Here is a 25,003-nt window from a genome sequence, read left to right on the forward strand (position 1 = left end):
GGAAATGCAGCCCTAAGTACAAATAGAGTAGTAAATAAAAGCCATTGGGGAGAATGTATGGAACTATAGCTTCACCCAATCGAAGTTACACGCTATTGTACCACAGCAATTAAATTAGACATTTCAGGGCAGTTTTATTTTTATTCCAAGTTAAATAATGACACTACAAACGTTCCTGTTGGGAGTTAGAAACGTGAATAAACTTTTACACACACTATATATCAAGACAGCAACAGACGACAAAAGTACAAGGGCAAGAGTGGGTTAAAGCTGTTCCGCCCCTCCCACGAGAGCAGGAAAAAAAGTGGGCGTGACAGAGCCGTCGAGGGCTCGGTCAGTGTGAGGGTTCTGGTTGGCTCCTGCGATCTACGTCGGCAGCAGCTCTAGCCGCACACCCACTCGGTGACGTAAGCACTTTCCCCGAAGGATTTTGTTTGCGTTGATTTAGGAGTCACAGACTGAACCGGGCGAGAAAAAAAAAAGAGACACCGCGATCGTACAGTCGGATTAATTGCGTCATAAAACAGTGCTGCCGAACGAATCGCTTTCCGCTTGTTTCCCGCGTGGATTACAAAAGCCCTTTCAGCGGGGCCCTCGGTTTCTGCGCGACTAGGACTAAACCCTCGGCGCTTGACGCAGCTTCGGAGCGTCCCTCCCCCACTCGCTTGGCATGGAGGGATCAGTTGTAGTGAGCGAGAAGAAAAGGTGAGTGCTCCGCCCCTTTCTAGTCTGACCTCTGACCTTGCAGCTTTCTAACTAGGCCTTGTCCCTGATTCCTTTAGTGAATATTGATTGTTTAGGTCGGACACAGGCGCAAGTTGGCTGGAGAAGCACAGGGTTACATTATAGTTTAGCTGGGCCAGTAACTGCCACATAAATGTCCTGTTAATTCCACTTCCAATTTGTTTCCCTTCCCTATTAATGTTTGCCCTTCCAGGACCTTAACACGTCGCCATTTTGTGAGAGACTTCCTAAGCTTCCTGTTCTGCTTCCTGTTCTGCTGTTAGACTGAGCCAATGACAGACTGCTGCTGCTATTGGGAGACAGTGGAAGCCCAACACTTGCCTGACAGCAGCTCCTAAAGGCCAAGGGCAATTCTAGAACTTAGTCACATGACTATAACATTTCTTTCAAGGAAATGATTTCTCTACATAAAATGTCCCACATTTATCATTGCATTCTCCTCTTGCTCACAACTTGCATCATTCTCACTCTATATTTACCTGTATGTGTATAAACGTTGTTTTTTTTTTTTTCCTTTAATTCGACATTGATCGTTAAAATGTTGATCTCTGCATGTTGCACTCTATTTGCCGGGAGCAGGGAATCTTAACTGACGTCAGGGCCTGCCTATACCTCCCAACTGTCCAGTTTTTAGAGGGACAGTCCCTCTTTTGACAGGACAACCCGCAATTCCCTCATTTGTACAGGAAAGTTCAGTTTTTTTCTCTGCACTGAACAGCCAGAAAAAGAAACAAAGTTTCTAACTTAATTCCTAAAATCGCCGATGTTCTTCATACTTCTTACCGGTGTCGGTAACCTCATTTGAAAGCTGACGAGACAAAAGAAGTGGACAAATAAGTGTAACAAATCGGTAACACCCAAAAAAAGGAGACGGAAGAAGTTGCTAATTTCTCATTCTGGTGCTGAATGATCCTTCAAACCCAAAGTTCATTTAACCATACCTTGAATTTTCAGTTTCGCCTTGTTTGCACATTGTTTGCAATGGAAATGTATGCAGTCGTGAAACCTGTTAAGCAAGTGTCAGATTAGCCAGAAACTCAGCCTGCGGAAAAACACAGTCCAAGAATTAGCCCCTTTGGCTACGATCTACACTTAACCTTGTCTGCACTTGAACCCATTGTCTCAGTCCAGGTGTAGGTATACTCCCATTTCAGTATTACTGAAAAGGGAATGTTTGCTTTTGACGCCAAACTCCGCCGTGTTTGCCCACACCAGGGTTGACGCAGTTGTTAAAGTTAAAGGAGCAGTAAGAAAAGTATATACTCGAGTATAAGCCGAGGTACCTAATTTTACCTCCAAAAACTGGGAAAGCTTATTGACTCGAGTATAAGCCGAGGGTGAGAAATGCAGCAGCTTCTGGTAAGTTTCAATCAAAAAATTGAGGGTTTCTGCTCCCATTGGAGGTGCCGGCGTCTCGTTTTTGGATGCCGGCGACCATTCTTGGACGCCGGCGAATATTCTTGGAGACTATTCTTGGACGCTGGCGACTATTCTTGGATGCCAGCGGCTATTCTTAGGCGCCGGCGACTATTCTTAGGCGCCGGCGACCGTTTTTGCGCTTGACCCGAGTATAAGCCGAGGTAGAGTTTTTCAGCATATTTTGGGGGCTGAAAAACTCTGCTTATGCTCAAGTATATACGGTAATGAAAATATCATGTACTGTTGCTCTGGTAAAACTGATGTGTTTGCTTCAGAAACACTACTATAGTTCATATAAACAAGCTGCTGTGTAGCAATGGTGGAAATTGAAGAAAGACTATATGGCACAGGTTAAATAGTGGATAACAGATAACACCATTATGTTCTACAGAGCTTATCTGCTGTGTAACCTGAGCCTTTTTTTCCTTTGATTGGCTGCCCCCATGGCTACACAGCAGCTTGTTTATATAAGTGGTCAATCCTTTCTTTTGTCAAAGCCACGCCCCCCCCAATGAAATCTGTTCACTCTTGTATTGATGGAATCCGTTGTACGGAAACACGTTCTCCAGAAAGCTCCAAATTACGGATAGACTTTTATCCAAATAATACAAACTTTTAAAAATCATGTCCCTTTTTTCTGTAATAATAAAACACTATCTTGTACTGCATCCCAAATAAGATATAATTAATCCTTATTAGAAGCAAAACCAGCATACTGAGTCTATTTAATGTTTAAATTATTTCTCGTAGGCTTAAGATACCAATGAAGATACAAATTACAGAAAGATCCTTTATCTGGAAAACCCTGGGTCCCGAGCATTCTGGATAACCGGTCCGATACCTGTATTAGCAGTTATTATGCTGTTCATATAATGAAATTAAAACAGCACCAAACACTGGTCAGTTCAACAGTCAGTAGTCAATATATTGATGACAAAACCTTTCCCCGCCAACCAAATCAAAATGACCCTTCACTAGGAAGAAGTACCTAAATAAAGGATAACACATATAGGTCTGTTTCTTCTGCTAAAAATCTCCGTAAATTTTTGGCGCGTGCGCAGTTGTTGCAAACCCGCAAACTGCTCCAACTGCGCATGCACCGACATACTGATCTCCCAGTCAACTTCATCTATCTCAGAGGTGAACAACCCCTTTAAAAAATATTCAAAATGCTACTTGCACTTTCAAAATTATTTAAAGGGATACTGTCATGGGAAAAAATTTCTTTTTTTCAAAATGAATCAGTTAATAGTGCTGCTCCAGCAGAATTCTGCACTGAAATCCATTTCTCAAAAGAGCAAACAGATTTTTTTTATATTCAATTTTGAAATCTGACATGGGGCTAGACATTTTGTCAATTTCCCAGCTGCCCCTGGTCATGTGACTTGTGCTCTGATAAACTTCAATCACTCTTTACTGCTGTACTGCAAGTTGGAGTGATATCACCCCCTCCCTCCCCCCCAGCAGCCAAACAAAAGAACAATGGGAAGGTAACCAGATAGCAGCTCCCTAACACAAGATAACAGCTGCCTGGTAGATCTAAGAACAACACACAATAGTAAAAACCCATGTCCCACTGAGACACATTCAGTTACATTGAGAAGGAAAAACAGCAGCCTGCCAGAAAGCATTTCTCTCCTAAAGTGCAGGCACAAGTCACATGACTTGGGGCAGCTGGGAAATTGACAATAAGTCTAGCCCCATGTCAGATTTCAAAATTGAATATAAAAAAAAATCTGTTTGCTCTTTTGAGAAATGGATTTCAGTGCAGAATTCTGCTGGAGCAGCACTATTAACTGATTCATTTTGAAAAAAATGTTTTTTCCCATGACTGTATCCTTTTAAATCTTGGTGTTTTTTTTTGTCTCGGAATTCACAATCCGCAAGTAGGCAGCCATTTGGTTAACACTTCTTAAAGGAATCCTGTCTTGAGAAAACATGTTTTTTTCAAAATGCATCAGTTAATAGTGCTGCTCCAGCAGAATTCTGCACTGAAATCCATTTCTCAAAAGAGCAAACAGATTTTTTTATATTCAGTTGTGAATTCTGACATGGGGCTAGACATATTGTCAGTTTCCGAGCTGCCCCCATGTGTCATGTCTCTTTGAAACACATTAAGGGGCAGATGTATTAAGGGTCGAATACCGAGGGTTAATTAACCCTCGATATTCGACTGGCGAATTAAAATCCTTCGACTGCGAATATCGAAGTCGAAGGATTTTGCGCAATTCGTTCGAACGATCAAAGGAATAATCGTTCGATCAAACGATTAAATCCTTTGAATCCTTAATCATCGATCGAAGGATTATCCTTCGATCAGAAAAAACTTAGAAAGCCTATGGGGACCTTCCCCATAGGCTAACATTGACTTCGGTAGCTTTTAGGTGGCGAACCAGGGGGTCGAAGTATTTTCTTAAAGAGACAGTACTTTGACTATCGAATGGTCGAATAGTCGAACGATTTTTAGTTCGAATCATTCGATTCGAAGGTCGAAGTAGCCCATTCGATGGTCAAAGTAGCCAAAAAAACACTTCGAAATTCGAAGTATTTTTTATTCTGTTCCTTCACTCGAACTTAGTGAATGGGCCCCTAAGGGTCGAATTGAAAATTCGAAATTAAAATTTTCACTTTTTTTTATGGTCAACACTGTCAAATTCGACTAGGGAGTTATTCAAATTCGATTTGAGTTTTTTAAAAAAAAAATGTAATTCCATTGTCAAGATTTATCATACTATGGCACTTTAAGAACACGACTATTCGCCTCCTAAAATCTGCCGAATTGCTGTTTGAGTCAATGTGAGACATCCAGGGATCAATTTTGAGTTGATTGCAGCCTTCCTGACATCTGAGGGTTTTTTTCGAGAAAAACTCAAATCAAGTTTTTAAAATTCGATTCGAGTTTTCGGGTCAATTAAATTCATCCGCGTTTGAAAATTAGATTTTTTAAATAAATTTCGATTGGTCAAATTTCAAATTTATGTGAGTTTAGGGGAGTTTTTAAAAACTTGCATGAATTCCACCTTTGATAAATGTGCCTCCCTGTGCTGGATGTTGGTGCATGAACAAAACACACAATCCGATAATATCTGATCCAATTTAAAGGGGTTGTTCACCTTCAAACAACTAGATGTTTTCTGATAGATCACCCTAAATAATGTCTTTTTTCCAATGACTTTTTATTTTCTACGTGTCACTGTTTTTCTAATATTGCAGCTCTGGGAGGGGGGGGTCGCCGACCCTGTAAACTGTTCTAAATTGATACATTTATGTTGATACATTTCTTATCTTTGTCCCTGCTGAGCAGAATCTCTGGGTTTCATTACAGGCAGCTGTTAGAATTGATACAATAGTTGCTAATACTCCAGAGATGCTGCTGAGAAATGGATCAACTAAATGTTGTAAAATTGTAACAGTTGAGAATCTGCACCTGAATTACTGAGCTGCCCCAGACTCAAACACCAGAGACACAACCATTCAACGTTACACTTAGATTTTGGAAAAACAGTAAAAAATAAATAATGGAAATTAATTGAAAAAAGTCTATATTTCTGGGGAACAATCTGAAAAAAACTGAACTGAAAAAAGTGTTTGGAAGGTGAACAACCCCTTTAACACAACAATTATTGGGATCTTATTTTGTACGATCCTACAAAATCTTGTGTTATGTGCTGTTGTATAACAAGATTTTGTGGGTCAGATAAAATCTAATCCACAAAATCTGATCAAAATTTCCTGTGCAAAGATCCGCTTGTTTGGCGACATCGGGGGTAATCTTAACTTTCAGAAGTTCTAAAGGCACAGTCTGAAAAAGAACATGTTTGCTCCCTTACAATGCAAAGAATTCTCGTGCCTTTTCTAGCTCTCCTGATTGACAGGCACAGCCTCTCCCATAGACTTAGGGGCAGATGGATCAAGGGTCGAATTTCGAGAGGGTTAAAACCCTCGAAATTCGACTGGGTAATAGAATCGAATAGGGAATTAGAGCGAATTTACGCGCTGGCGAATGGGCGAATATTCGCCCGGCGAATAGTCGAGCGATCGAATATTCGATCGAATGATCGATCAAATGCATTTTTATTCGATCAAAAACTTAGAAAGAAAGCCTATGGGACTTTCCCATAGGCTTTTAAAGCAATTCGGTAGGTTTAATCTAGTGAAGTAGGCAGTCAAATGATTTTTAAAAGAGACAGTACTTCCACTATCGAATGGGCGAATAGTCACAGCGTTTTTTCGCTCGATCTATTCAAATCATTCTACTCAGGCGAATTAATGTCAATTCGATAGTCGAGGAGCACAAAAAACTCCTCGAAATTCGAGGTTTTTACCCTCTATTCATTCATAAAAGCTGCCGACAGACCGTGTCGGCAGCTTATTGGACCGTGTATGGGGCCCCCCGACGGGCTTCACCGATCGAGATCTGGCCGAAAGTCGGGCAGATCTCGATCGGATGGGACAGAAAATCCCGTTGGATCGCGGCCGCATCTATTCGTTGATGCAGTCCCGCGATCCGACCTCCCATTTGGGCATCGTTAGGATCCGATCGTTGGGCCCTAGGGCCCATGATTGGATCAGCCCGATATTGCCCACCTCAAGGTGGGCATATCGGAGGGAGATCTGCTCGTTTGGCGACATCGCCAAACGAGCGGATCTCTCCATGTATGGCCACCTTTAGTCAGAATATTAATTTTTTTATGCAATGCTCTGGCCACCTCTATTCTGCTTGGAAATAATTAGGTGCAGCTCCTGTCTTGAGCTGTTGGGTATGAATACATTTTGTGCACGCACACTGAAACCAGCTGAAACATGTTGTTAAGCTACATGAGAACTGTTTTACCATCAGGACACCGAGTTTTCTCAAGAAAATGGAAGGAAGTTGCATAATGAATTCTAAAACAATGCTCAATGCTCTTTCCCTTTTCCTACGAAGTTTCACAAACTTACATCAGCCTTCCGGCTCATTGCCATTCTTTATCCGTTTTAGTAAAATGAATTTTGAAGTACCTAATAGTGACTTATATTTTTTTTTAGCATTATGCAGTGTGGATTAGAAACATGGTTTGCAAAAAGCTACAGCAAAAAATTAGTTCTATTTTGTGCAGAATAAAAAACGGTGTCTTATAATTCTACACAGTAATATAGTGGCCACTGGAGGACACCGTTACTTTGAACAAGTTACAATAGTATTGAAAAAGGAAAAAGAGGCTATGGAAAATTGGTCACTCTGAGTGGAGCTTACAGTCCAGGTCCCTGTCCTATATAACACACCATGGTCTGTTTTATTTACCTGTAGCCATAAGTCTTGTCTACTGTCTTTATAGGGCACATCTTCTCATTCCAAGTCCCCCTGTATATTTTACCATTGGTTAAAAATTGCTCATGTCCACACGTTTTAAGGAAAAGCAATTTGTTTTTTAGTTTGCGAGTGGGATTAAGAGGAGCATAGGTAAAATTTATATTTAAAAAAAAATAAAATAAATTATGCAGTGATGGTATATTTGCTTAATAGGGTATACCTGGTGCTAAACCCTCCTGTTATTGGAAGAATTTTCAGCATCCCCTACAATTGCTCTTTGGACATGTAATGCCCCTGTATAAATGAGCGTATGTTTACTTAGTGGTGTTGGGAGACCATTATAACCTAATGTGTCTCATTTAAATACCATTTTATACTATTGAATAAAATTTTTCTGGAATTTAAATACTATTTGATGAAATATTTAGGTGTGTCCAAATCCTTCAAACAAATAGCAGATATAGTTGTGTTGTACCGGTATGGGATCCGTTATCCAGAAACCCGTTATCCAAAAAGCTGCAAATTATGGAAAGGCCGCCTCCCATAGACTCCATCATACGAAAATAATAATTTTTTAACATTATTTTCTTTTTCTCTGTAATAATAAAACAGTACCTTGTACTTGATTCAAACCAAAATAGAATTAATCCTTATTGAAAGCAAAACCAGCTTATTGGGTTTATTTAATGTTTACATGATTTTCTAGTAGACTTAAGGTATGAAAATTACAGAAAGATCCCTTATCTGGACGCCCCAGGTCCCAAGCATTCTGGATAACGGGTCCCATGCCCATTTCACAGTAAAGTAAATGTGGCCTTTCCGCTCCCCAGAGCATTTTGTTCTATGTCTGTGCAATATGTTGGTGCTCTATAAATACATGTTGTTGATAATAATAATAATAATAATATTTGCCGCATCCTTCTTAATGCAGGGTTGGGGTTGGTATTGCTAATAAACCATAACAATCTGTTACCACCTTCTTCTACCCTTGTGGTGCACTGTGCTTTCTACAATAGCAGTGTCCAACAGTGACCTGCAGTCTGGGGCTGGAACACATTAAAGGGGCAGGAGAGGAGGCCCACACTGTAAGGTATTTTTAGGCTAGGGAGTGGTTATAAATTGGGAAGCGAACACACCCTCATGCACCTTCCTACCTACCTACCTACCTACCTTTCATGTGCCCAAAGGGAACTCGTATATACTCAGTGCAGATAATGCCCAAATTGAAATCAAACTTGTGAACCCAACACTGTAGGACAGGGGTCCCCAACCCATGAGCCACATTCAAATGTAAAAAGATTTGGGGAGCAACACAAGCATAAAAAAGTCCCTTGGGGTACCAAATAAGGGCTGCAATTGGCTGTTTGATAGCCCCTATGTTGACCGGCAGCCTACAGGAGGCTCTGCTTGGCACTATATTTGCCTCCAAGCCAGGAATTCAAAAATAAGCCCCTGCTTTGAGGACACAGAGGGCAACATCCAATGGGTTGGAGAGCAACATGTTACTCACGAGCTACTGGTTGGGGATCACTGCATTAGGACAACAATGCTAACCTCAAAGCCACCCATTTTTCTTTGCTGCTGAAAAACATACAATACTCCATCTGTCTATCTTTAGAATTTTTATCTAACTTGAACACTTTGGGTGGAGCAGCAGTGTCTCTTCCTTCTTTTTATTGGCAGTAGGCATTTTTTAACATTACTTGAAATTTGTGGGTTTCTTTGCATTGGAGATATCTGCAGTCAGTAGGGATTATGGCGAGTTAGGGCAGAGACACGCTGCGATTTGGGGAGATTATTAGCCCGTCGGCTAGAATAAAAATTGCCGGCGGGACGGCACTTGGAGCGATTCGTTTTCCAAGTAACACGAAGTTGCCTCACGAGGAAACTTCGGAAAATGGAGTGCTCCAAATGCCATCCCACTGGCGATTCGGGGGAGATTAGTCGCCCCGAAGAAGAAAAGATTTGTCTCCGGGCAACTAATCTCCCTTAATCGCAGCGTGTGTCTCTGCCCTAAATCAGGAGTTAGGGCTCCCCACCTCTTTGCAACCATGGACGTCTGTTAATGGTTCAGATTACAGTAGTTTAAAATTGCCAGAATAACAAATAAGTAAACCCTCTTGCAGTAAGTAATTTGCTCAGCACTTGATCAATTAGTTACAAAAATCTGTGAAATCCAGTCACTGTGCCTCCAGTTGAAATTGAAAATTAGATTTTTTTAAATAAATTTCGATTGGTCAAATTTCAAATTTAGGGGAGTTTTTAAAAACTTGCATGAATTCCACCTTTGATAAATGTGAACTGAAAGCCCATTAGGCTTTTATCTTTCTTTATATCTGAGGATATTCATGCATATTCAGCTTTAATGTTAATTTGTTTTTCTTTTTCTCAGAAGCAAAAATAAATTAGTTTTTACACTTATTTCCAATTTAATTTCAGGATCAGCTCTGAGCGGCGTAAAGAAAAATCACGTGATGCTGCCAGGTGTCGGAGGAGTAAGGAGTCGGAGGTTTTTTATGAACTATCTCACGAGTTGCCTCTACCGCACAATGTCAGCTCACACCTTGACAAGGCCTCTATCATGAGACTCGCCATCAGTTACCTGCGGTTGAGAAGGTTGCTTGACGCAGGTGAGTGATGGAAATATTCATTGTGTTATTTGTGCTGAGCAGAATATTTCTCATTGGCACGCACTGAATGCAAAATTTGGTTTGGTATTTGGCCAAGTCCCAAGAATGTTTGTAAGATTCAGATTTAGGCTGTTTCTTGTTATGCAGCCAACCAAATTTCTACTTTCTGAATATTAGACTCCCACAATTGTATATTGGAGTCTCCCAAATGCAAACCAGCTGCAGTCTTGGGATGGACATCTATCTGATTCATATACATACATACATATGAACAGTAACCTCAATAAATGAAAGTGTTATAAAGTAATTAAAATATAATGTTGCACTACACTGGTAAAAACAGGTGTGTTCTATTCAGAACCACTGCTGTCGTTTATATAGCAGGTTGAAATGGGGCTAAGTTTAGTTCTTACACGGAAGCCTAAACCCATTGTATTTGATAGAGCCAATCTGGTATCTGTTATGTGTATTATGCCTTTTCTCCTTTTTCAGAATGAATAGCTATCCCCATGGCTATACAGCAGAGTATTTAAAGGTAGTTATATTAGACTTTGTAGCAAACACACCTGTTTTACCAGTGTAAGGTAACAGTATATTTTAATTATTTTAGACTACTTTTAATTTTTTGTTATTACTTTAAGGACCAGTAACAGCAAAAAACTTTTTTTTGAAAAGGCGCTCCATTTCTCCTCCCTGCCTTCCTTATAGGAGATAGCCAGGGAGGAGAAATCGATTGCCCTGTCGCCGTTTCTGAAGAGTTTTGCTAAGTTATTTCTTAATAAAGACTTAGCAATTTAAAAGTTTAAAATGTGTGAAATTTTTTTTGCTGTTACTGGTCCTTTAACTTTTTTTCTGATCACTAAACGAAGCAAAGCACAATGAACTTGATCTCTTATTGGCAAGATCAAGACTTTAACCCTCACCCTATGTAGGGCTTACTACACTTTTTATATATTACCTTTGTGGATTTACCAGTATGTCTGTAAAGAATATTGATCTCTGTTTTAGAGATTGTGTAGGATGTTGCAAGACCGTATAGCTTCACCCTTAGAGTATCCTACAAAGTAATTTGTATCACACACACAAGCAGATCTGTTATTTTTTTTTTTTTATGTGGCAATTTGAACTGTGGATTTGTTGCTTTGCCGTAAAGTCTTGAGGATTCAGTATCACCAAAAAGTGCAAATAATTCTACTAAACTGTATAGTTCGTTAAAAGGATACTGTCATAGGAAGAAAAATTTTTTTTTTTCCATAATGCATCAGTTAATAGTGCTGCTCCAGCAGAATTCTGCACTGAAATCCATTTCTCAAAAGATCTTTTTATATTTAATTTTGAAATCTGACATGGGGCTAGACATATTGTCAGTTTCCCAGCTGCCCCCAGGCATGTGACTTGTGCTCTGATAAACTTCAATCACTCTTTACTGCTGTACTGCAAATTGGAGTGATATCACCCCCTCCCTTTCCCCCAGCAGCCAAACAAAAGAACAATGGGAAGGTAACCAGATAACCGCTCCATAACACAAGATAACAGCTGCCTGGTAGATTCAGGAACAATTCTCAATGGTAAAATCCAGGTCCCCCTGTGACACATTCAGTTCCATTGAGTAGGAGAAACAACAGCCTGCCAGAAAGCAGTTCCATCCTAAAGTGCTGGCTCTTTCTGAAAGCACATGACCAGGCAAAATGACCTGAGATGCACCTACACATCAATATTACAACTGAAAAAAAATACACTTGCTGGTTCAGGAATTAAATTTTATATTGTAAAGTTTAAACAGTATAATTTTGAAATAAAAACATCATAAAATCAATCACTGGTGGAAATGTGTCCGCCGAGAACCCACTTATGTATGACATTAGCCCTAGAGCTTTGGAAGCGCATGCTCTTTGAACTACATCATAAGTGACACCATTCCTCTTCACCATATCATTTTGTTTTGATTTTCCTTTTCATGGTTTTTTTTACACAAAACTATTTCTTAAGTAGCTTGTGGGTAAGCATCTTCACTTATTCTTTTTAGGGGATTTGGATGGGGAGACGGATTTGGACAAGCAACTGAATTGTTTCTATTTGAAGGCTCTGGAAGGGTTTGTCTTGGTTCTAACTGAAGAGGGGGATATGATTTATCTATCTGAAAATGTCAACAAGTGTATGGGCCTCACACAGGTAAGAGAATGTCCTTGACATGCTTTCTGAGGTTAGATATAAACCGTGTCTGCAGAACATTTCTTTCTATTTACAGTTTGAGCTTACTGGACACAGTGTGTTTGATTTCACTCATCCTTGCGATCATGAAGAGCTAAGGGAGATGCTGACTTTCAGAAATGGCAAGTACCTGTTCTTTTCTCTAAAAGCCAACCCATTGATATCAGTGAGTCCTGCCACTTTATCATTAGTAGAGGTGCTCATTGGGGATTTTGAACTTTTATAATTTACTAGTCAAAACTAGGGATACACCAAATCCTCTATTTTGGATTCGACCGATCCCCCGAATCCTTTGCGAAAGATTAGGCCGATTACTGAACCAAATCCTAATTTGCATATGCAAATTAATGGTTGGAAAGGGAAAACATTTTTTACTTCCTTGTTTTGTGACAAAAAGTCACACGATTTCCAGCCCTGCCCCTAATTTGCATATGCGGATTCGGTCCGGCCGGGCAGAAGGATTTAGCCGAATCTCAATCCTGCTGAAAAAGGCAGAATCCTGGCCAAATTCTGAACCAAATCCTGGATTCGGTGCATCTCTACTTGCCATTGTCTATTGTCAGAAGCAAGCCTAGTGGGGTTTTTTTTTTTTTTTCCTTGTTTTTTTTTCTCCCTTCAACATGCAAACTTATTGATTCTCTTGTAAAGATGATATGGTGTTTTTAATTTAAATTGTATTGCGGCCTATTCAAGTTACAAATTAACTTTTTGCAGTGTATTTATTTTTTCATTATCTTAAATAAAAGTTCCCTTTGAAGACAAAATGAGTGTGAACTATAACCGTAATTTTTCATAAAAATGGAAAAACGACTCGAAGAGCAAATCCATTTAACAACAAAAATAAATAACAGACACATAACCTTTCATACAAAAGGGAACACCTGATCCTGCAGGGCAAATTCCATCTAGAGTTATACAATACCTCACTATAGGAAATATCACTAGAGTTGCTGGCAAAGGAACCGTTCATCATTTTCCCCATGCTTCTGGAATACATTTTAGGTTTTATAATGCAATATCTCATATTGCACATTGACATACAATGCACAATAAATGATTTCAATCCTTAAAATCAGGATTTCATGATTTAGGGATGCACCGAATCCACTATTTTGGATTCCGCCGAACCCCTGAATCTTTTGGAAAGATTTGGCTGAATACCGAACTGAATCATAATTTGCATAGCAAATTAGCTGGTGGGAAGGGAAAAACATTTTTTTACTTCCTTGTTATATATGCCCCCAATTTGCATATGCAAATTAGGATTTGGATTCAGTTCAACCAGGCAGAAGGATTCAGCCAAATCCTGCTGAAAAAGCCAGAATCCTGCCAGAATCCTGCCCGAATCCTGAACCCAATCCTGGATTTGTTGCATCCCTAATTTTATTTTAAGGTAGATGAGTAATGGAATTGATTCATGTATAACTGTTGCTATTATAAACTTCTTAGGGCCAGCAAAAAAAGGAAAAGAACAAATCACAGAGCGAAGTTTCTTCCTTCGTATGAAGTGCACGTTAACTAGTCGTGGGAGAACAGTGAATATAAAGTCAGCCACATGGAAGGTAGATTTATTTTCCTTTATTGAACATGTTTTTTGTACAAGAATGTTGGCATTAAGTCTCATAAATATCTAAACCTACGCTCATCAGAACACACCTGTATGTATTAGACGCAAGTAGGGATTCAAGTGTCTGAGCTCATTTGAACTTTCCCAGGCCTATTTATGGCTAATGTTTCTTTATGACTTTTAATTCAGCTCTTCTGCTATTCTGCTTTTGTTCACGGCACTGCATGATTGCTAGGGTAAATTGGACCACGGCAACCATAAATGTCCGACTACAGAGCTGCGGAACAATAGACTAAACAATTAAACCATAAAAAACAAAGAACCTCAAATTGTCTCAGAATATCACTGTCTATATTATGCTAAAAGTTAGTTTAAGGGCAGAGACACACGTGGAGATTCGGATAGATTTAGTCACCCGGCGACAAATTATCTCTTCTTTGGGTGACTAATCTCCCCGAACTGCCTTCCCGACGGCTATGTAGGAATGACACTCGGAGCAGTTGCCTCGCGAGGAAACTTCAGATGACTTCAGAAAAGGGAGCGATCCGAGTGCCATCCCGCCAGCGATTTTGATTCTAGCCGGCTGGAAGGCATTGCCGGGAGATTAGTCGCCCGAAGAAGAGGCGATTTTTCACTGGGCGACTAATCTCCCCAAATCTCCACGTGTGTCTCTGCCCTAAAGGTGAACTACCCTTTTGAGTGGAATGTTAATCGTTTCTATATTTTATATGGCAGGGCAAGTGAAAATGATTAGAAATCAATAATTTGAACAAAAACATATAGTGACACTAAAAGAATGACGCGTTTCAGTCATGCAAAAATCTTAGAAAAGAGTTTTAAAATACAATGAATGGATTATTCCAAGCAAAGGAGTAAGCACGCAAATTAACTCTCTACAAAAAGGAAGACCGTTTTATTCCACATAGCAATGAAGGAGTAAGTGGCCGGACACATTTTTGTTCTTGTAAGCTCTTATTCTCAGGCTTATGTTGGATACCTACTGAGTGTGTGAGCATTTCTTAGTGAGGATCTGGGTTGCTTTATTTAGAAGGTTCAGTAGTTGTCTGTCCTTTCTAGCAGTGTATTAGCAGATATGCCAGATGCTAGAGGTGACTGGGTCTGGTTGAAGGATTACCTTAATTGTTTAATTGCCTGCGTGCCAAAGCCTATTAAAATCACTTGCTATTCCTGAAAAGCTATAAAGCCTTGTCCAAAAAAAAAAATCCTGATACCTGTATAAACCTCGCAGTTTAATGATTTGTGCAATAACAAAACTTTTGCTTTATTTGAGATTGGCAAGAAATGAATAACCAGTAAAGAAAAATATTCTCTGTGTTCAGGTACTTCACTGTACAGGACACATGCGTGTATATGATAATGCAAACAACCAGAAGCATTGTGGCTACAAGAAGCCTCCCATGAAGTGCATGGTTGTAATCTGTGAACCAATTCCTCATCCATCAAATATTGAGTTCCCCTTGGATAGCAAGACCTTCCTCAGTCGCCACAGCCTTGACATGAAGTTTTCCTACTGTGATGAAAGGTAAGTTGGGAAAGGTTACAGTCATATGAAAAAGTTTGGGAACCCCTCTTAATTCTTTGGAGTTTGGTTTATCATTGGCTGAGCTTTCAAGTAGCAACTTCCTTTTAATATATAACATGCCTTAAGTATTTCAGCAGTGGCCTAAAGTGTATTGGATTAACAGAAAATATACAATATGCATCATAACAAAATTAGACAGGTGCATAAATTTGGGCACCCCAACAGAGATATTACATTAATACTTAGTTGAGCTCCTTTTGCAAATGTAACAGCCTCTAGACGCCTCCTATAGCCTTTGATGAGTGTCTGGATTCTGGATGTGGCTATTTTTGACCATTCGTCCATACAAAATCTCTCCAGTTCAGTTACGGTAAATTTGATGGCTGCCGAGCATGGACAGCCTGCTTCAAGTCATCATTTTTGTCACACGACTCACTAAAACTTGTGTATTATAATAAATAAAATACCCCTTGTTGGAAAATATGAGGTTGTTAGAAGTAACCTCAGAGTTCCATGACCTGTATAAACGCACCCGGCCTTAAGCCTTTGGCCTAGTGTTTTTATATGGTCATGGAACTCCTCGTGACTTATAATATCCTTATACTTTACAATAGGGGGTAGTTTATTCACTATATCTTTTTTATATATTTTTTGTTTTGTTTTGTTTTATTTTAGGGTAACTGAATTAGTAGGATATGACCCAGATGAACTTTTGGGACGTTCTGTCTATGAATATTATCATGCCTTGGACTCTGATCATTTGACCAAAGCTCATCATAATAGTAAGTTCTCATCACTTATATATAGATGACATGTTGACTAATTTCTGCAGAATAAGCAAAAGACGTTCTCCGCACTGCCCTTTCAGTTTGTTAAAAATGCATCAAATCCTCATTTGGGGATACACTGCTATCCCAACATTCGGCAGCAAATTAAAGAATGAGGAGAGCACTTCTCAATAGCAAAAAACGCCGTGGTTGTGTTTATTTAGGGCTACTACATGACGTTTCGGGTCATTACATACCCTTTCTCAAGTATCAAGCGACATGTTGAATAATTTATTACTTAAAGGGCAGCATACCCACTTTTTTCCACATAAGTTCACTGAATTTGTTCAGGACTTAAAGTTTTGTTTTAATTATAAAACAACTATAATTGTTGGTGTTTCTTTTACTAAACAAGCCAAAATCTAGCTAAAGGGCTACTTGTTTGTATGAGCAAACAAAACAAATGTAACAAAATGAGGCTGTTGGGCACTGAATGGAATCCACAGGGCTAGAAAAAAACAAAGTAAAAATAATATCTATTTGTAGAATTTTAAACTTGCATGTCTACATAAACCCTATGCGTTTTGTGCCTCACAAAAAGAGAATTTAAAGATCACAGCCAATTCAAAAACAGTTTTAGAAAAAAGGTTCTTAAAGACACAATGTTCCATTCAAGTCTTAAAAGAACATTAAGGGTAGGACTACACGGACGTTTTTTGTTGGATCCGTTGCACGCGATTTGTCGCAGCACCCCGGAACGCACTGAAAAACGTCTGTGTAGTCCTACCCTGAGACTCCATATATACATATAGAATCCAATGTGTACAAAAATCAAAAGTTAAAATCAATTTGCAAAAACTACACAGGACCAATTATAGTGGAAAAAGTGCACAATAAGATAGGGAATGCACAAATTCACATTTTCACAGTTAATCTATAATAGCAATTAATCAATTATAACCTGAAACATCGAAATCAGAGTTCATGCACAGGGGACTATCCTTGTGTTTAAATTAAAGATCAAATAAACTTGTTTTAAAAAAAGATCTTACACAGATCCCCCCCGCTGCCCAGGTTAACTCTTTCAATACCCTGTATATTAAAATGTCCCAAATAAACAGAGGTACACAAAAATGTTTCGAAACATTAGTGTCTTTGGGTATATTAAAGGGGTTGATCTCCTTCCAAACACACTTTCAGTTGAGTTGTTCCCCAGAAATAAAGATTTTATTCAATTACTTTCCATTTGTTACCTGTTTTACCAAAATCTAAGTGTAAAGTTGAATGTTGGTGTCTCTGGTGTTTGAGTCTGGCAGCTCAGTAATTCAGGTGCAGACTCTGAAATGTTACAATTTTACAACATTTAGTTGATCCATTTCTCAGCAGCATCTCTGGAGTATTAGCAACTATTGTATCAATTCTAACAGCTGCCTGTAATGAAACCCAGAGATTCTGCTCAGCAGGGACAAAGATAAGAAATGTATCAATTAACAGTTTACAGGGTCAGTGACCCCCCCGGCGCTGCTTTAGAAGGTGAAAAATGACACTTTACACTTAAATATTAGAAAAATGGTGACACATAGAAACTAGAAAGTAATTGGAAAAAGTATTTATTTCTCGTGAACTATCTGAATCCAACTGAACTGAAAAAAGTGTTTGGAAGGTGAACAACCCGTTTAATATCTGATAGATGTTCACAAATTCTCTCTTTCAATATGCGGGATGTCTGTCCTACTTATTGGCCTTTGCATTTCAAACGTGTAATCAAATAAACAACATTTCTAGTGTTACCATTGATATATTGTCCTATCTAATATGATTAACCACTAGCTGACGCTATAAATGTATCGCCTGTGCTCATATGGGGACAGATAACGGATTGTTTTTCTCCACGTCTGAAATTTCGTTTGGTTGATAACCAAGTGGGATTTTTTACTTTATTACTTTGAGAAACATGCTTTCACCTTGTTCAAATTATGTTTCTTTTTTTTGTAACAACGCTCTGTCTTCTGGTCACTTTTACAAATGCTGTCGATACGGTCCTTGCCCTGGTGGCCTTTATTTCCGCTGTTGTTATCTGATAGCTTGGTCCTAGGGCCAAATGATTGGATCAGGCTATCACCCACCTTAAGGTGGGTATATCAGGGTAAGATCTGCTTCAGGGACCTCGCCAAATAAGTGGATATTTCAGTGTATGGCAAGCTTAAAGGAACTTTAACACCAAAAAATTAAAGTGTTTTAAAGGAATGACAATATAATGCATTAGTTAAACTGGTGTTTGCTTCAGAAACTCTAATGTAGTTTATATAAACAAGCTGCTGTATGGCCATGGAGGCAGCCATTCAAGCACAGGATACACAGTAGATAACAGATAAGTACTACTATAGTTAATATAAACAAGCTGCTGTGTAGCCATGGGGGCAGCCATTCAAGCACAGGATACACAGTAGATAACAGATAAGTACTACTATAGTTTATATAAACAAGCTGCTGTGTAATCATGGGGGCAGCCATTCAAGCACAGGATACACAGTAGATAACAGATAAGTACTACTATAGTTTATATAAACAAGCTGCTGTATGGCCATGGGGAAGCCATTCAATCACAGGATACACAGTAGATAACTGATAAGTAGTACTGTAGTTTATATAAATAAGCTGCTGTGTAGCCATGGGGGCAGCCATTCAAGCACAGGATACACAGTAGATAACAGAAACTCTGTAGTATTCAATGGGATTCTTCAGAGCTTATCTGCAGTGTGTCCTGTGCCTTTTCTCCTTTTTCAGCTTTGAATGGCTGCCCCCATGGCTACACAGCAGATTGTTTATAAAAAAAAACAATAGTAGAGTTTCTGAAGCAAATTAAGAATGGTTTGCGCAGGATATATTTTAAACTAGATATATGGTGAATTAGGCTGCATGGAGTGTCCTCACCCAACTTAGAAAAGTAAATATAAATATTAGAAAAATGGGACTTCAACTCCAAATGACCAATTCACCATTACAATATTAATTTGGATATGGAATTACAAAATATTCTGAGAGTAAAAATAAAAGGCAATATTTATTTGTTTACCACCATGTCATAAACTGGTTAAAAACATTTAAAAACCAAGGAAACCGCGCTGCATAAGGACTGAGGGATCCCTCTCCACTGACAAACATACAATGATAAATTAAAAGTTTATAAAGTGGAACTGAGCCACTCAAAATAGGTAGCTGATAAAAGCCATCCTGGGTGGCTTAATTGTTTGCAATCAATGAAATGGGTGCACCTGGAACAAGGTCCAATGCTGGATAGTATTGTATCAGTTGTTATAAAGTTGGGAAGAGTTTGCTGGAATAATTATTATTGATCCATAACACTCCGATGAGGTGTGGGCTAATCAGCCCTAGCTGTGTAGCCAAGTCGGTATGGGGCTGTTGTATTAGACTGCAGTCTATGAGTCAGAACGACGCTGCATTGGCGTGTAGTAAAATGTATAATCCAAATGCGGGTTACAGTTTCAAGACCCCCATCACAGCCGAATAGTCACTCTGGCCACAATAAAAGTTGGTGTCCTATTGGACGTAATAACCCAAAGGGGAGCCCCGGGTATCACCGATTCCAGCCCCAAACACAGTGAATTTTACCGGCCGTAGCAGGCTAACCGATCTGGCTCCAGACTCCTTCCCTCCAATCCAATGCGATCAATGCATGTACTTGTGCAGGTGCATTCCAGGGTCCCACAGATAACAGTGGAGGACGGGACCTCAGCTCAGCCGCGCTGTATCTCAACAGCTGTTTCGCCACAAAACGTGGCTTTCTCCTTTCTGAAGCAAACACACCAGTTGTACCAGTGCAGGGCAACACTATATCATATTGTGATTCCATTTAAATAATTTTTATTTTTTTTGGTGTTACTGTACCTTTAATACTAAAAGAAGTGGGGGGGGGGAGGAGGCTTGATGATCAGGTCCCTGCAGTTTCCTTTCAATCTGTGGAAGTTCTGATTGTTTATGCTCCTTATCTACATGAGCAGAAATGTGGATGTTTTTCTGTATAGAGGCAATCACACATGTGGGTAGCCTGTGTCAAACTATATATAACATAATATATATGATTTTGTTTTACTTACAGTGTTCACAAAGGGACAGGTGACTACTGGGCAGTACAGAATGCTTGCAAAGAAAGGCGGTTATGTCTGGGTTGAAACACAAGCCACTGTTATATACAATTCTAAGAACTCCCAACCACAGTGCATTGTTTGTGTAAACTATGTACTCAGGTAAGCATTGTGAAGTAGACATAGTGTCATTTAAAACTGTAGGCTTCTATAATGTCTTATTTAAAGCTTTACTGTGTCCATGTCATCCAACCTGGGTTTAACATTAGCAGTGCAATTTTTTTTCCTTCTGTCCAGTGAGGTGGTGGAGAAAGATTTGATCTTGTCCCTGGGCCAGACAGCATGTGTTTTGATTCCAGCGGAATCCCAAGAGATGAAGATGCCAGAAATCTTCACAGACCTGAGCGAGGAGAACAATGACGAGTGCTTGTTTGATAAACTGAAGCAGGAGCCGGAATCTCTTACAGCTCTTGCGCCCGATGCTGGGGATGACATTATTCCACTGGATTTCAGTTCAGGTGGTAAGTGTTGCTTAAAGCAATAAGCTACTTTTAAAATCCTCCAATACTTGTTTCAATACTTGATCTAACATAGTAACATAATAAGTTAGCATCAAGTTCAATCTTTGAACTCTATTTTAACCTGCCTAACTAACAGTTGATCCAGAGGAAGGCAAAGAAAAACCCCATCTGAAGCCTCTCCAATTTATCTCAGAGGGGGAATAAATCCTTTCCTGACTCCTAAATGGCAATGGGACTAGTCCCTGGTAGAGTCCTGCGCGGAACCAATTTGTTAAACCAGCAACGCGACCCGCAAGTACCTTATCCGCAGCCTGATCCGTGACCCGTTGACCATCAAGAAACAGGAAGTGCTGTCATTGTAAACCTGAAGTGACATCATTAGAAGTAGGCGTGATCTTAAAAAAAGGACTAAAACTCACTATTGAGAAGACCTGCGAACCGACCTATGAACCGCAAACCCGGGAAACCGCCGACCCGTGTCTATACCCACCCTCGAAACTTCATCCTGCAACCAGCAGGGTACCGCAGATTTTTGCGGGTAACTCGCGGGTACCCGACCTGCTGCAGGACTCTAGTCCCTGGATCAATTTATACTATGACCCTGTATTCCCTCACTTCCTACAAAGCCATCCAACCCCCAATCTGCTAGTTTCTCACTCCCAGCCCATGCCTTCATGAATATTTGCCCTTTGTAATGTCTCACAACTGCACATAATGGCATCATCCAGCCAATTGCCCCAACACTGTCTTCCTCTTTGCCTCTATAGTTCCTCCCCAATATTCTCTCATTTTTTGCCCCCCTTTTTTTTTGAAGGGATAAAATGAAATGTTAGCTACCTGACATTGCTTTTAAATAGCTTTACTTTATTTTCTCAGATTCTGACAAGCCATATGAAGATGTTCCACTTTACAATGATGTAATGCTTCACTCTACCAGTAAGAAACTGGAAAGTACACCCGTCACTCCTCTCCCAGCCTCAGAAATGCTAAAGCCTTTGCGGAGCAATGTTGACCCTGCACTTAACCGGGAAGTTGTGATAAAGATGGAATCAAATCCAGAACAACTTGAGCTGGCGTTCACCATTCCACAACTATCCAAGCCAGGCAGCCCTTCGGATATCGGTTCCAGTCAGAGCTCAACAGAGGTCAGTATTGGACATCCTTGAACATATATACACAGAAAATAATTTTGGTGGTGAACTAAAGGGGGGAAACAAATGCAAATGCACAAGCATGACAGTCTCCTGTGTGTTCAACAAGTACTTTCTTCAGCTTGCATTCAAATGTGTTGTGATATTAGTTGATATTTACATGGCATGTGATTCTTTAAACTCCCTTAAGGTGGCCATACACTATAAGATCCGCTCCTTTGGCAAGGTCTTAACCCGATATGCCCACTAACGGCTGGGCGATATCGGGTGAATATTGGGGCCGAACAATCTGATTACAATGCTGCAAACGGCCGCCGACGGGTCGCAAGACCACATCAACTAGCCGATGCGTTTCCGGGATCGCTGAAAAAATCAAACTTGACTGATATCTGGCCTGAAATTGATCGGGAGAACCCGTCGGGAGCCCCCACACATGGGCAGATAAACTGCCGAATTAGTCTAAAGGACCAATATCAGCAGCTTTAATCTGCCAGTCTATGGCCACCTTCAGACTGTGCAATCACAGAGGACAGAAAGGGATAATTTGTACTTGTTTGCAGATTTTACTTCTGTTTATCACCCTTACATAACTATTAATTGTAAATGCACCAGTTTACTGTTAAAACAGATCTTGATTGAGTGGTTAGTGGCATAACAGGAAAATGACTTTGCCCCTCTCCTCCTGTAGCCTAGTTCACCTCCAGAATATTGCTTCAATGTCGACGGTGAAATTGCAAGTGAGTTCAAGCTGGATTTGGTGGAAAAATTGTTTGCAATAGATACAGAAGTAAAAGCACCTTTTACTACCCAGGTTTGTAAATGATAAATTATTTTTCTCTACATTGAGTTAGTCAGTAAGAAAGTAAATGCAGTTATAAGTACAGTAAATGTACTTACATGTAAATACACATCATCACAAATGCAAAAGTATAAACAAAAAAAACACAAAAACAAAAAAAAAAGAATTGAAAGCCATTCTAAGTGGTGAGACTCTGAAAATACTGCATGCAAGGGCACAGGGAGGGCTCATGTTCACTAGGCAAATGGCTAAAAGGTTTTAGGCAAGGTGACATGGATATGCAGAAGAATATATTTTTTTTTTTTGCGAGGCATCTTACAACTATGTAATAGGTGAGGGTCAGGGCGGATTGAAGAGCCGCTCAGAATACACTCACGAGGGCTGGTAGAAGAAAGGACTCGTGTACTGTGCAGCTTGAAGATTGCACACATCCAGACGGCGCTGCACAGCTTACTCAGGGCTCCTGCTCTTCTACAGTCTGCTTGCTGGTGAGTGTACTTTTGGCGCAATAAAATGTTTAATATGTGCATATCTGCTGTTTGGGAGAGCATATACTGTTGTACAAATGCAGTATTTCTGTACTGTGCATTGTATATGTGAGTTATTAAAGTGGACCTGTCACCCAGACACCAAAAGCTGTATAATAAAATTCCTTTTCAAGTTAAACATGAAACCCAATTTCTACTTTTTATTAAAGCATTCATAGCTGTTGTAAACTCATTTAAAAATCTCAGCTGTCAATCAAATATTGTCTGCCCTCCTCTATGCCTTAGGCAATTACTTTCACTTTCCATTCAGCACTTCCTACATGTCACTGCTCTCCCCACATTCCCCCATTCTCTTCACCATTTAATTGTGTAGCCAGGACTTGGGGATGGACATCAGGTCCCGCATTCTGGTGCACAAACAAGATTCTGAGATGATACAAGACTTGTCTTAATAACAGTGTGCACAAAATGGCGCCTGCCTGCTTGTTATAATTATGAATTCCCAGACTGAAGAAAACAAGATTCAAACCGTTTACATAGTGAAGTTAAAGTTAATTTTGCTTGACTATTTTTTTTGGGTGATGGGTCCCCTTTAACGCAAAACCTTTTTTTTTTTTTTATATGCTTGTGTAGCCATTGCTTTGCAGTTTACTTGGGCAGGGTCATGCTCTTGACATACTGCAGTAGCTAAAATTGACACATGTGAACTGGAGCAAATGCTTTACCACTTGCCTCCCAACCTCATCCCTGTGTTCCCACCACAGCAGACCAATCAGATCATTTTATGATCTATGAGGTATGTTGGTCAAAGAACCAAAGTGTGGTGTGCACAAACTACATTCCTGACCTGGGGAAAAAATGAATGCAGCACCTCTGTGCCATCTAACTTCTATCACTTTGGTGTCCCTCTTCAGACTTCGTTTTGTACATACGCAGAAAATGTTTTCTTTACTCTACAGCACATGTGCAAACCAAGTCTCTGCTAGGGATTGCAAGGAACAGTAAGTAAGTGGGGTACGGCTTTTTATTTTCTTCCTAAAAGGAGCACCGGCCTGGGAGTGATTGCTCCTTTAAGGCTACAGCATTCAATGAATTCTTGCCAATTTGGTTCTTGCTACTTTGTGGCAACAGTTTGGGAATGGCTTTTCCATATTTCTGCACGATCATGAACACATGCACAAAAAGTGGTTTGTGCAGGATAACATTGCTTTAATGTTATTGGAAGAACTTGACCTCCCTATGTAGTGCCCTGACCTTAAAGGGGTTGTTCACCTTTGAGTTAACTTTTAGTATGGTGTAAAGAGGGATATTCTGAGACCATTTGCAGTTAGTTTTTTTTTTTTTTTTTACTATTATTTGTAGATTTTGAATTATTTAGCTTTTATTCAGCAGCTCTCCAGTTTTCAATTTCAGCACTCTGATTGCTAGGGTCAAATTTACCCTAGCAACCATGCATTTATTTGAATAATAGACATTAATATGAACAGAAGAGGATAGAATAGAAAGGTGAGTAATAAAAAGTAGCAATAACAATACATTTGTAGCCTGACTCGGGATGCACTGAATCCACTATTTTTGATTTGGCCGAATACCAAACTGAATCTGAATCCTAATTTGCATATGCAAATATGGGTGGGATGGGAAATAATTTTTTACTTCCTTCTTTTGTGACAAAAAGTCACGTGCTTCCCCTCCCGCCCCTAATTTGCATATGCAAATTAGGATCCTGGTTCAGCCGGGCAGAAGGATTTGGCTGAATCTTGG

General features: G+C 39.7%; 1 protein-coding gene across 3 annotated transcripts in view; it reads left to right on the top strand.

Annotated features, from left to right (window-relative positions):
- The first annotated feature begins 343 nt into the window (after positions 1–343).
- LOC445838 (hypoxia-inducible factor 1-alpha-like) overlaps positions 344–25,003 on the top strand; it is a 36,175-nt gene continuing 11,515 nt past the window's right edge. For 2 of the 3 annotated variants that reach the window (XM_041574998.1, XM_018232015.2), the window contains exons 1-11: positions 344–705; positions 9,896–10,086; positions 12,113–12,258; positions 12,335–12,419; positions 13,747–13,859; positions 15,205–15,407; positions 16,083–16,189; positions 20,295–20,442; positions 20,578–20,801; positions 21,678–21,946; positions 22,641–22,763. In XM_041574998.1, the coding sequence (XP_041430932.1) occupies positions 671–705; positions 9,896–10,086; positions 12,113–12,258; positions 12,335–12,419; positions 13,747–13,859; positions 15,205–15,407; positions 16,083–16,189; positions 20,295–20,442; positions 20,578–20,801; positions 21,678–21,946; positions 22,641–22,763 (1,644 nt within the window). In that variant the 5' untranslated portion in view covers positions 344–670. The remainder of the gene's footprint in view (positions 706–9,895; positions 10,087–12,112; positions 12,259–12,334; positions 12,420–13,746; positions 13,860–15,204; positions 15,408–16,082; positions 16,190–20,294; positions 20,443–20,577; positions 20,802–21,677; positions 21,947–22,640; positions 22,764–25,003) is intronic. The other variant, XM_018232016.2, reaches the window with a different exon arrangement.

The sequence above is a fragment of the Xenopus laevis genome, chromosome 8S (assembly GCF_017654675.1).
Source record: "Xenopus laevis strain J_2021 chromosome 8S, Xenopus_laevis_v10.1, whole genome shotgun sequence".
NCBI lineage: Eukaryota > Metazoa > Chordata > Amphibia > Anura > Pipidae > Xenopus > Xenopus laevis.